General features: G+C 46.2%; 1 protein-coding gene across 1 annotated transcript in view; it reads left to right on the top strand.

Moving 5' to 3' along the window:
* Positions 1-7,534: 7,534 nt before the first annotated feature.
* The window catches only part of SMC3 (structural maintenance of chromosomes 3), a 28,093-nt gene continuing 22,338 nt past the window's right edge, over positions 7,535-13,289 (top strand). Inside the window, exons 1-2 of the mRNA XM_005443885.4 lie at positions 7,535-7,692; positions 12,276-12,351. Coding sequence (XP_005443942.1) covers positions 7,678-7,692; positions 12,276-12,351 — 91 coding nt within the window. The 5' untranslated portion in view covers positions 7,535-7,677. The remainder of the gene's footprint in view (positions 7,693-12,275; positions 12,352-13,289) is intronic.

Here is a 13,289-nt window from a genome sequence, read left to right as displayed (position 1 = left end):
TCTCTGTCAAACATAATTTTGTCTGTACTGGCCACAAAGACTGAAGAAGCTGTCCCAAAATGAGGCAGCTTTGGTCACAGGCCCACATGGGCTCTCTCTGCCTCTTGCCCCACAGACTGGCTAGCCATGTGTGCCAAGCTCAGACATTCAGAGACTTCTCTACATCTACCCACTAATTCCCCCAGGGAGTCTCTGTGGCCCTCAGTTAGTCTGTGTCTTGACACTGCTGGGAATGGATTGCAAAATATTCCTTTGGTCAATGATATCATCCAACCAGCAACACCTCTGAGGCTGGGACAGGCACTGCTGCTTCCCCTTCGTCCCTCACCCACTCTGTTATAATAGAAAAAAATCAGTCTTTCTGCACATGCAGCTTCAGAGCAGGCAGCCAGTCCCGCAGATGGGATACATATATTTATGTCTGTGTGGCTCTATTACTGCTGAGATGGCATTTACTGCTCACTTGAACATGAGGACATTCTTTGGAAGTAAAATTGACTGTTTTTAATTCACCTCCTGATCTCCCAGGCTTGCACTGCTGTCTGAACTGGTGATCTTTCACCTGGAGTTTGGGATTAGGCAGGTCTTCAGAAATCACCCTCACTGATGATTGATTTTGACAAGAACCAGTTGATCCTGTCCTCCCAGGACTGTCTCCAAGCCCTGCTAGTGGATGGCCAAGTGCCCCCCTGGGAATGTCATGCAGCCCCCCAAAAGCAGCCACCCCCTGCCCCAATGCCTGTGAGCTGGCGCCAACCCTGCTCTGCTCCAGGGCAGCCCCCACCAAAGCTAAGGTGTGCTGTGGGCTCTCACCCTCACTACTGGGGCAGCTGTCAGATGCAACAGCTTTGTGGGGTCCAGGGTCCCTGATTCGCTTCTCCTTCACACCTGATCCATCCAAGAACAGGCCTGAGGGTGCACCTGGGGGTGTCCTCCAATACAGCTGACCCTATAAACAGCCCACTGTGGAGACCCTTCCCTATGTCGGGGGGTTAGAAAAGAAAACCCGCTGAGCAATGGTTTCTTTAACAAAATTTCCAAATGCAACAAAGCCCTTTGTTGCATCAGAGCAAAGAAAAATATGGACGGTTTCCCCCCTCCGCAGGATGTGGCCCCTCTTGCCCCGTGGCAGGAGCTAGCCTGGCCCACGCCGCCTGCCGGCAGAGCTGCCAGCATGGCCCTGCCCTGTCACCCAGGCGTGTAATTTGTTTCGTGTGTATGCAATGGCTTGCTTTATAAAATTAGTGAACCAAGTGGAATTAATTCAACCACAACCACGCTTTATTTATAGAGAGGCTCTGCTGAAAGATGATGAGCATAACAACTGCTTTCCCTTAATAAACCTGTAGCAGATTCATTCATCATGAAATGCATCCTTTTTAAAAGGAACCTTTTTCTATTGTTCATTTTACGCCGTCGTTTTACCCTGCCACTCTCTTCTTGACAAGCATGTTACCTTTCTTAAAATGTTGTTGGATTAATGGGTTTATGGATGAATACTTAACAGTCAACAATAATTATTTACCTTTACACGTTCAAAGGACTATAAAGATCAAGAGAAACTTTTTTTTGTATTTTTAAAAAGAAACTGCCTGGCTGTTTTGAGTTGTTTAAAGTGAATAGAGTCAGAAAAGATAAAGCAAAGAAAGACTCGGGTGCTTTTCACGGTCAGCAGAGCACCCACCGTGAGGAAATAACAGGAGAGCTTGGCAGGTCTCCTGGGGCCTGACAGGGTGGCTGTCCTTCCACTCCCAGCAGCTTATAAAAGGCATGGCAGCTGCCTCACAGAGAAGACCTAATGATCCGCACACACGGTGCCAGGCAGCGGAGGAATACGGCTACCCACTGCCTGGCTGCCTCCTGGAGCTGGGCTGGCAGGAATGGCAGAGCAGCTACTGCTCTGCTCTCCTTGCCTCAAAGGAGCTGTGGCCAGTGGCACAGGATCGCTCCCACATCACAGCAACAAGTGCCATTATCACCACTGATTGCATGTTTGCACTTTGTACATAGGTATATGGATGCCTTATGGCCTATTACCCCTTACACCATATCACCCCGGCACCCATCAGGGCCCACTGTGGTTGCAGGCAGGGAACAGGGGTGTCTGCTGCAACATCCGCACCAGAGACAAAAAAGAGCAAGAAAAGGGTCTGTAGGTGGTGGGAATGGGTGCCCACCATTGCACATTGCAACACAGATATCACGGAATAATGCTGTACAACCAGCATCTGAACCTGTAACTACATCCACCCCTTATCAAACAGAGCTTTTTAAGGGTCTAGCAGGCTTAGGGCTTCCTGTTCTGCATTTTTGGACAGGCAGTTGCTCACTGCAAGGATACAGGCATTTCTGCAGGTTTTGGTGAGGGGTCAGACTCCTGCATTGCAAGGTGACAGGGGCGACTACAGGGCTTTAAGACCAAAAGAGCTTGGTAATAGTGCTCAAGAGAAAAAGTTTTCTTAGGAAGGAAACCCATGTGTGGTTGGCTTGCATGTTTTTCAGAGTAAGTGCTCCTTATTTCTCAAAAGCCTGGTGGGTTGAATACACTGAGAAAGATGTGCATGCCCAAGTCTGTGGAGGGCTGTTTTTTCTCACTTGACCTGCTAGAAACTCCACTGAATTCAAAGGTTAGAGAAAGATGCACTATGCCCTTGCTGCCTTAGGATTTGAGTTTGACATGGCTAGTTTAGAAGGAGAGCTCTTCTTGGCTGTCCCACAGCTACACTGCTTGACCTTGGGTGAGATATTTTCTCAACACCTCTGCTTAACAAGCTGAAATTAGAACATCATACCTGTTGTGTGTTCAGAGTGCCAGTAAACACCATTTTCTGCAGGGCCTAACCAAAGTTTCAACCAAAGCCTGGTTCCCTGGTTTGCTCCTGAGACTCTGCTGGGACACCAACACTAAGGAGAAGTGTCCCCAGCAGTGCTCTGCCTCCCCTACCGATTTCAAGTGATGAAGCACAACTGATTGATGTGATGAGCCTACTGGTTTCTACAGTCATTTAGAAAAGGCAGTAAATACATCAGTGATTGCAACCATTCATGAATGAAAGCAGTTTATACACATGCTGGTTCACCAATGAAAGTGGTAATAAAGAGGTTAATAATACACTTAAAGCACCTTTTCCCCCCACAATATGTTTAATGTTTTTTCTAAGAGAAATCTTACTCAGAAGAGAGAAGAAAATACTACGGACTTGAAATCCTATCTATATATTCCCATTAAGCTTCATGAAAGAAATGCCTGTTACATTTTTATGCCGATGAAGCCTAGACGAATTAAAGCAGTGTTCCCACTTTCTCCTTTCTAATGCTTATTTTTAATTCTAGCCTATTTATAGAAAAACAGTACTTATAAAACAGGGCCATAGAAAAAAGCCTGCAGCACCTACTGAAGCGAGGTGAGCTCCATGCGTACCAAGCACTGATTATATGCTTGCAGGTTCTGAATAAACTGCACTGGTTTACTAGCTGCCAGCTTTCTGCCCTCCTACAGCCACCACAGCTTGACAGAATAAAAACGACATGCATCACCCTTGGGTTGGGTGCATATTTTCACCATGGACTACAAAACCAAAAGAATAACAAAAAATACAATACCTACCCCACCCCTCCACTCCCTCAAATGCAAATCTCTAAAAGCTATGTGACAAAACCTGTATGCAGGGGCCTGTTTTTGAAACACTCTTTGAACTAGACAATCATTTGCCGCTTAATCCTTAATGAATACAGTTCCTATTTTTGCAAGCACATCACACTGGTAGGAGTGTTTGTTGATGAAATATCAGTAAGATAGATTTTATTCCTATGAATAAAGATAACCCGGTGTCTCTGCACATCTGTATGCACACGTAAGTCATCTCCAAACTGCAGAAGTATGCTGTATATCCAAGGTCCTCAAGAGGGAACAAACACCTGGGGATAAAAAAGATCCTAGATCCTTATTTGTGCCTGTTCATAATACAAAGGGTGATGCACTTCTTGGTACCTCAACAACAGCAGGCCCTCTGGGGCACCAGATGTGGACCAGCAGGTTGTAGGATCTTGGCTCTTAGATCTTTGACTCAAGCCAGCGTTTTGAAGAAGAATTGGTGCATCCAGGCACAACAATGTCAGTGCAGCAGACAAGAGAAAAGGCAAAATTTTCCTCAGCTGATGGCCACCCCATGACTCTGAACCCCCTCTTTGGGGGAGGAGTTAAATCCTTGCCCTGGTAGTCTGTGATTAAGTGAAAGTAAGTTTCTGAACTATAAAGCAAAGCTCAAAAACATGACTCAAGGCATCCTGTACTAAAAGCAGAAGAGGAAGAGGAATGACTTGAGAACCTGTTAAATTAAAAACAATAGATGCTTATTACTGCCCTGAGAAACAGGGATGATTAACTCAGGGCGGTCCCTCCACCTGTGGTCTTTAGCAGGAGAAGAATGTTAGTGAGGAGATATCCCAGCTATTTCTTGTGGCAAAACCTCTAGATGGTTTGTGGTGGTTTAACCTTGGCTGAATGCCAGGTGCCCACCAAAGCCGCTCTGTCACTCCCCTCCTCAACTGGACAGAGGAGAGAAAATATAAGGAATGGCTCGTGGATGGAGATAAGGGCAGGGAGAGCACTCAGCTGTTAACGTCTGGGCAAAACAGACCCCACTTGGGGAAATTAGTTTAATGTATTAGCATTCTCAGGATAATAAGAAATAAAACCAAAATTTATAAACGCCTTCCCCCCAGCCCTCCCTTCTTCCCCGGCCCAACTTCACTCCCCGTGTCTCCCGTCCTCCCTGAGCGGCGCAGGGGCTGGGGCTGGGTCAGTCCCTCACACGCTGTCCCTGCCGCTCCTGCCCCCTCAGGGGGCTCCTCACACTCTGCCCTGCCCCGGTGCGGGTCCCCCCGCGGCGCAGCCCCTCAGGCCCAGCCGGCTCCAGCCCGGCCCCCCCGCGGGGCCACAGGCCCGGCCAGGAGCTGCTCGCTGCGGGCTGCCCGCGGGTCACAGCCCCCTGCGGGCACCCTGTGCTCCGGGGGTGGGCCCTGCCCGGGCTGCGGGGGGGGGATCGCCTCCACCGTGGGCCTCCATGGGCTGCGGGGGGGATCGCCTCCACCGTGGGCCTCCACGGGCTGAGGGGGGGTCTGCTCCACCGTGGGCCTCCATGGGCTGAGGGCACAGCCTGCCCTGCCATGGGCTTCAACCCAGGCTGCCAGGGAATCCCTGCTCCAGCGCCTAGAGCCCCTCCGGCCTCCTCCTGCACTGGCCTGGAGGGCTGCAGAGCTGTTCCTCTCACATATTCCCACTTCTCTCTTCCCCTACAATATTTTTGTTGCACATTGTTTTTTCCTTCTTAAATATGTTATCCCAGAGGTGCTACCACCATTGCTGATGGGCTCAGCCTTGGCCAGTGGCGAGTCCGTCTTGGAGACACAGGGGAAGCTTCTAGTAGCTTCTCATAGAAGCCACCCCTGTAGCCCCCGTGCTACCAAAACCTGGCCACACAAACCCAATACAGTGTTTCAGCAGAGGTCAGACTGCACGGCCTGCTGTGCGGTGCCAATGGGGTCTCAAATGCATAAAACATATTGCTGTTTTCTCCTGCCTGAGTGCTTCACAGGGTGATTTTGAAAATTACCGAGTTTACCTAGAATGTGTAAATCTATGCAATTTACTTATATGCAAATATTTACACAAAACCGAATCTAAATAATTATTTCAACCAAATATAGGATGTTTTAAGTGTACTGTGAGGAAAACCGGGGAATTCGACTTCCCTTTCTTTTCTAAACTCTCTTTTCCCCCATGCCAGTGAGTCCCATTGGATGGGGCAGGCTGCTGGGAGCCAGAGTACTGGCATCTGTAATTCACTTAGCCCCAGAAAAAGAGTAAATTCCATTACACAAACCCATCCCAGAAAGATGTTGTGAGACCCATGTAAAGATTTTAAATTCCCTGATATCCTAAAATGAAAAGGATTTTGAAAATGCAAATGGAGACATGTTTTCCCCCAAGTACCATTGAACTGAGCTATTTAAATGTAAAAGCAGAACAGCCAGGCAGGAAATTTTAATTCTGAATGCGTTTGTGGAACAATCATTAATTGCTTTAGTTTATTAAGCACTGTGCTTTCTGAAGAAACAATGAACCGTTTCTTTAAAGGTGCAGGTGATATCTGTAACAATAACTTCCTGATGGTCCTTTAGTAAAATCATTTCATTACATGGTGGTTAAGAATGCTTGGGACTGGGGAGATTTTCCCATTAAGCAATGAAAGTAATTTATCCACCTATTATTTATTCTAGGAGAAGTAGGAACTAGACCATTCTGTTTAAATCTGATTTTTATTACTGTTAAGAGGATCAGTACAGGAATTGTATCACATGTATAGAAGTATTGGCTGCAGCTGCATTGTTTAAGGAGTACTATCAAACTGAAAATTGTGTTTTCTCTGAGACGTCATGCCCCTGCTGTTGTCACAATAACACCTGAAATTACTGTAACTGAAAGAGATTAAAAGAAAATTGTTTTTCTTCCTTCATTTTGCTTGTTTTGTGTGTTTGACAGCCTCTCAGGGGAACTGAATAGTGGCACTCTGGGAGATAAAAGAGTGGGTACAGACTCAAGCTAGTATTTCCATTTTCCTGAGAATATTTCACACCATTCCTATTACTTAGCTCACTGCGGGCACACATTTGGCTTTGCCCAGGCTTTTTGCAGTGGACACAGAGCTCAGCTCTGAGGCATCGAGGCCTGAGAGGGCACCTGGGCCCCACGCCATGGCACCTTGCACCCAAAGGATGCTTGGCCCTGCCGGACATGGCTTCATCTTGTCTCGCTGGAGGGGCTGGGCTCGGCAAGGAGCAAAACGGGATCTGAATAAGCTAAAAATTGGAGAAGGGCCTGGAATGGCCAATGGCCTTATGCTCTCAGCCCTGCGCAGCTAGGAGCCTGCAGCCTGGCGGGATGGCCAGGCTACGGGCGCACTGGGGGTGAGGGGGCGCGCTAGGGCCCAGCTGCAGGCGCTTAGGCTGCTAATTCCTCTTTCTGTTTTTTTTTTGTTTTGTTTTGTTTTGTTTGTTTGTGGGTTTTTTTTAATTTTTTTTTTTGTATGATCCTCCAATAAAAGACAGCCCAGGAGAGGCCTGGGCACTGCGTAGGCTGCCGGGGTCAAACCGCCCCCGGCCCCGCAGCGCCCCCTGCAGCCGCGAGGCGCCGCTTTCCCCCGCTCGGCTCACACTTGCCTTTGGCGCCCAAACTGCGCCTCAGGGGGAGAAACCACTTTTCCCAACTCCCTGGGGGGACCACCACCGCGAGGGGGGGCACTGTCACCCGCCTCTCCGCTTGAGAGCATCTTCGAAAGGGCCCGTGAAGCACTTTAGAGTATGAAAGAAAGGAGGACCCCTACTGTCCTTTGCGGTGCCCCTTCTTCGGCTGAGCAAGGGCGTGTTTGCTGCTCTGCTCCTGCCCCTCCATGTCGTGCTGAATGGTTCGCGCCGGGTCGGGATGGGGGAGGCTCCGCCGCCATTTTGTTTGCGTGAGGGGTGAGCGGGGCGCGGTGCTGGGAAGTCAGCAGAGGCTGAAGGGGCGGGGGACACCCGGGGTCGCGCCGAGCACTCGTAGCAGGGAGAGACGGTGAGAGCGGGCTGAGCGACGGCAGGAAGCACCGGCGCAGGCGCCTCTCCTATTCTCACCCAGACATGTACATCAAGCAGGTAAGCTGGCGGGGTCCAAACTGCCCGCCTTGTGCGGTGCGGCCTGCGCCTGGCGGGGGCTCTTTGGCCCGGTCTGCTCTGCCCTGCCCCATGCCGGCTCTGAGAGGGTCTTCAGCCTCCGGTGAGCGGCAGAGCTAGGTCCCGGCCCGCAGCAAGAGGCCCGCTGGCTGGTGGCAGTTCCGAAGGCCTTTGCTTGGTTCGCTGTTCTCCCGGGGGGGCGACCGCGGGCCTCGCTGAGGGGAAACCCACCCGGCCCAGCCACGGAGTAAGTCCGCCGTGTCGGCTGGCGGGTGCCTTTCCTCCCCCGGTTCCCCCGACTGGTTTCATTCATTGCAGGTGTGAAGTGGCGTTGGGGGGAGGCCCTCTTGGACCCGGGACTTGTCCGCGGACTCTGTGGGGACCCTTTGGAGGGAGCAGCCCTGCTGTCCCGGCCCCCCAGGCAGTGGGTGACCCACAGCCCGGAGGCTCGCACCCGCGCGGGGCTTGTACCCAAACAAAGGGTAGTCCTTAGTAGTCAGGCGGCATCTTTCAGGTGTTAAAGTTGTGGGTTCTCTTATTTTTTACTTCTTTTTTTTTAAATCTGATTTTTGTTCAGTGAGGTAATGTGATTGTATTTGGGGTTTCAATGCAATCTGGTTCTGGCTGCCCGAACCACCGGTAGAAACAACAGTTACGGCTTGTATTGTGTTGATGCCTTAAGCCTCCGGGCATGGACCATTTAACCTATTATAAGTCATTCTTGACAAGTAATCTACAGCTAACGTTCAGTTAAAAAGAAGGTCCTTGTATGGACCTTTTCCAAACAGGTTTTATGACTGAGGCGGTCTTTAATGTTACTTCTCTGGTATATCCTTGCAGTCATATTGCACAGTATGGTTTAATTTTTATGGCTGCCTTAGTACCACTGCCTGTGCACGTTCATACAAAGCCTGGTAGGATTCTCATTTCTCGGTGAGCTCAAAATTGACCTGACTTTCAGACACCGTACTGGTATCTTTATTAAGAAGAATACTTTTATTATTGTTTGAAAGTGCATGTTCTACATAGAAATCAGGTTTTCATCAACTGTCTGGCTGACTAGGGCGTATTTCAGATGCCTTTTGATCATATTTTAGTACATTAGTCTATCATTGCTGGTGCACGCATAGCTTTAAAGTCTTTGAATAAGAATTCTTGTTCTCCAGATTCGAATTGCACAAAAGTAAACAGTAGTGAAGATACATGGAATCAGACAGAAGTCCAAATTAAGTCGGAACAGGTGAAATTAATTGCATCCGGGAAAAAAGAAATTTAGGTGCTTAATGACCAATGCTGTTTTAGGAGCTAAAGAAGAGAGTGTAGCAACGTATGAACATGAGAATAAAACAGATGAGGGTGAATTAGATTCCACTAATATCCTTTATTTTGTTGCTTCCCAGAAATAATTCCTGGAGTTTGGAGATTAAAATGTAAGTCTTGATCCAAGGCTATAGAAGGCAATAAAGTAGTTAAGAGGTTTCAGAATATGCAGGGTGGATGAAGGCTTTTTTCTGAAGTTCTGTATGTGCTTTTCAGATACCAAGTATTATGCTCATCTTCTGGAACGTGGGTTATTTTAATACTTGAAGATGTTGTTATCCCAGATCTGGGCTCTTCACCCGATGTGCAAGAGCTGACTGATCCACACACAGAGTTGGGATACTTGTTTCCTGTCTTTGTAATGGGTGCTAGGTGGTAAATCCACAAAGCTAGCACATCTCTTAACACATGCTAAAACATTTTATACATTTTGAATAATTGTTTATATTATGTCACATTAATTCTCACTGGTTCTTGGGAACCTCATCTCCATTTAAAGATACAGTATTTTTTTCACCATGCAAGTTCTGTGGATGGGGGCTTTATTTGCTTGAGAGTGAATCTTTTAGTATGCTTGTTAGGATAGTTCATTCATAGTTCCAGTAATTTTCTGTTTGTAGACTCCTTACCCCTTTGTTTCTTCTTGAGCTTATCAAGTTATTTCCTAGCTTGTTGTATTTGTGGTATCTATTCCTTCTCCTAAGGCCATGTCTTGCTCACTGTAAGGGTTGATTAACATCCTCTGTTTTTCAAATTCTTTCTTGTTTTCTTTAGAGTAAGTAATTCTTGTATCAATGTGAGAGAAGGGATGGCATGTTCAGAAAAACAGAAGATGGTGATGGGATAATAGACCTTGCAAACAAAGTGGAAATAACTTCACACTGTAAACTTCATAGTAATAATAAGTACCTTGTAAGATGTTTTGCTGTCTTCCTAACAAGTAATTCTTAGGTTATGATAGCTATCATGGTGAAACATTGGCATTATTTTAACAATATCTTGCTTCTGTTGGGGAATAGCTGGCCAAAGTAGGTAGTGATTAAACTCTAGTCTTTTTGTAAGCATTCTTGCTGAAAGATTTCAAACATCAAAACTTTTCAGATGGCTGCTGTCTCTCTGATGTCTTACCGAGCAAAGCAAAGCTACTGTATAGTCTTTCAGTACAGTTGTAGTGTTTAGAAAAGATTGTTTAATTCTGGAGTATGTACGATGGAGTTTGGATCAGTTTCACTGCTGTGCAGAACTGAAGCATAAGAATATTGACAAGGTGTACCTTGTGTGTTACTTGGCCTGGCAAACCTCAAATCTACTGAAATTGAATAGTTTAAATTTGACATACTGCTTCTAGATGGCTGTTTCCTGTATAGTTCCTGAAGTTAATTGTATAGGTTTGTATTTGTCTATTTAGGAAGTGAATATGCTAAATCAAAGATAGTTTGCTTTTTTTTTTTACTTTTCCCTTTAGGTTCCACACTAAAATAAAAAAAAACTAAACCAAAAAAGACTGTATTGCATGTATAATAGGTAGTCTGGTATAGCTTTTGTAGTCTGCAGTTGCTCTGCTAGGAGAATTTGCAAATAAAATTTTTTAAACTGTGTGTGGATTGCATTATAAAAATTGAATATAAATCTGGCACTGCTAGGATAAGTGCTTGTTATATTAGGGTTTTATTTCCTGTATGTAATATGATGCAAATGCATGTATCTTCTTGTGTAGTTTGTTGCAGATAGACTCTCAGAACTCTTGTTCACCATGCTTTGGCCTAGATAAGTATCAACATCTCTTGTGATGTGGGGGGAACAGTCTGTCCCAAAAGTGATGCTTAGGTGAAGGGCAAGTTTTATGATATAAGTTGCTGATCTTGAGCTGCAAGGTTGAAGTGTGTGCGGGAAGGGTGAGGGAAACCAAGTATATTATAATTGATGTAAATATTATAATAAACATCATAAAATTTGATGTAAATATCAATATAAACAAAACAAAGTCCTGAAGGGCCAAGGGGTCCAGGAAGCCTGGGCCTTATTCAAGAAGGTAGTCTTAAAGGCACAAGAGCAAGCTGTCCCCATGTGATGAAAGACAAGCCAGTGAGGGAGAACAGCCTGGCTGAACAGAGAACTTTGGCTGGAACTTGAGGAAAAGGAGAGTTTACCACATTTGGAAGAAGGGACAGGCAACTCTGGAGGGCTATAGGGATGTCATGAGGTTATGCAGGGAGATTAGAGAGGTGAAAGCCCAGCTATAAAACCCAGGCTGGCCACTGCTGTAAAAGATAACCAAAAAATGTATTTACAATTACATTAGAAACAAAAAGAGGGCCAAGAAATATTGCCTCAAAGGCTCAGGAAAAGGCTGAGGTACTTAATGCTTTCTTTGCCTCAGTCCTTAATAGCAAGACCAGCTTCCCCCCGGGTACTCAGCCCCCTGAGCTGGAAGATTGGGATGAGCAGGAGCAGAGTGAAGTCCTGGAAGTCCAGGAGGAAATGGTTAGTGACCTGCTGCTCCACTTAGATGTGCAAAAGTCTATGAGGCTGGATGGGATCCACTCAGCAGTGCTGAGGGAGCTGACAGAGGAGCTGGCCAAGCCACTGTCCATCATTTATCAACAGTTCTGGCTAACTGGGGAGGTTCCAGAAGATTGGTGGTTAGCTAATGGGACACCCATCTACTACAAGAAGGGTGGGAAGGAGGATCTGCAGAACTAAATGCCTGTCAGCCTAACCTTGGTGCCGAAGAAGGTTATGGAGCAGATCATGCTGAGCGTCATCACAGGGCATGCACAGGACAACTGGGGGATGAGGCCCAGGCAGCATGGCTTTATGAAAGACTGATCCTGCTTGACAAACCTGATCACTTTCTATGACAAGGTGACCCTCTTAGTGGATGACAGAAAGGCTGTGCATGGTGTCTACCTAGACTTTAGTAAAGCCTTTGACAGTCTTTCCACAGCATCTACTGGAGAAACTGGCTGCTCATGGCTCAGACAGGTGCGCTCTACGCTGGGTAAAAAACTAGATGGGTGGCTGAGCCCAAAGAGTGGTGGTGAATGGAGTTCACTTTAATGGAGTTCTGTTTAATATCTTTGTCAGTGATCTGGATGAGGGGATTGAGTGCATTGGGTTCATGGTTGGATTTGATGATCTCAAAGGTCTTTTCCAACCTCAGTGATTCTACAATTCTATTCTGTAAAATCTTACAGTTCAAGAACACTGAGAATGTTGCTGAAGTAACTCACTCTTCTCATTAGGTAATCATCCAGGGCTTTCGAAGCTACAGGGACCAAACCATCGTGGACCCATTCAGCTCAAAACACAATGTCATCGGTAAGTTCAGATACTTGTCTTTTAACACTAACTAGAGTGCATTGTTATTTCAGATGATGTTCACATTAGAGTCCTTTACAGTTTTTAACGTTCTGCCTACATTTGATGACTATATTTTCTGTTTTGGAAACTTTCTTACAGTTGTCTGTAACATTCCACAAGATGTATTACACTTAGAGCAAAGTAATGCTAACGTTCGGTTTTACTGTGACAGTAGTATGTCTTGAGTTTTTAGAAGTTGAGTGAGGTCTGTAAACGCCTTCATACGTGCAAATCTCTGTATCAGCCAGACCCCCTTTAAAGACTGTCCTTGCAGGAACAGCAGCAGAGAATTTGTATGGGGTTCTTTTTTTTGTGTGTGTGTGCAGGTGTGATCATTTTTTATATCTAAGCACACTAGCTATTATAAACTGCTGCAGAGAAGACGATCCTCTTTCTTTCAGCTTTGGAGGAATGAATCTCTGGAATGTGAACTGACAAAAAGTGTAATATAAGTTTCAAAGTGTAGTTTTCATAAATAACACCTAATCTGACAGTATGTTGTTGTCCATCTCACACCTCTTCCTATTTTTGCGCATGGATGCCTGGTCGTGCCTTTTCATTTGCATTGATTTTAGTGATTGTGCAGCAACTTTGAGACTGCTGACCTGTCAGAAAACTGTCAGTTTTGGACATAAAAACTTAGTAGCCAGGATTTTACTCTGAGACTGGAAAAAATGTGCATATGACTTGAATAGCATGTCCTATTATGTAGTGTCACTTCAGCAGGAGCTAAAACTTTATTCAGGTATAAGTGTTTAAAAAGGGGTGGGGGGAGGGGGGAAAATCCAACTTTGCTATTGTTTTGCCTGTATAAAGACCGCATAGCAGTCCCAAGTAATTTTGGGGATGAGTTGAAACTGGAGGGCATATAGGCAGGAAGCAGTGGAAAGCCTGGG

This window comes from Falco cherrug, chromosome 9, assembly GCF_023634085.1.
Source record: "Falco cherrug isolate bFalChe1 chromosome 9, bFalChe1.pri, whole genome shotgun sequence".
Lineage (NCBI taxonomy): Eukaryota > Metazoa > Chordata > Aves > Falconiformes > Falconidae > Falco > Falco cherrug.
The sequence above is the reverse complement of the archived record's forward strand: the minus strand, read 5'-3'. Positions and strand labels throughout refer to the sequence as shown.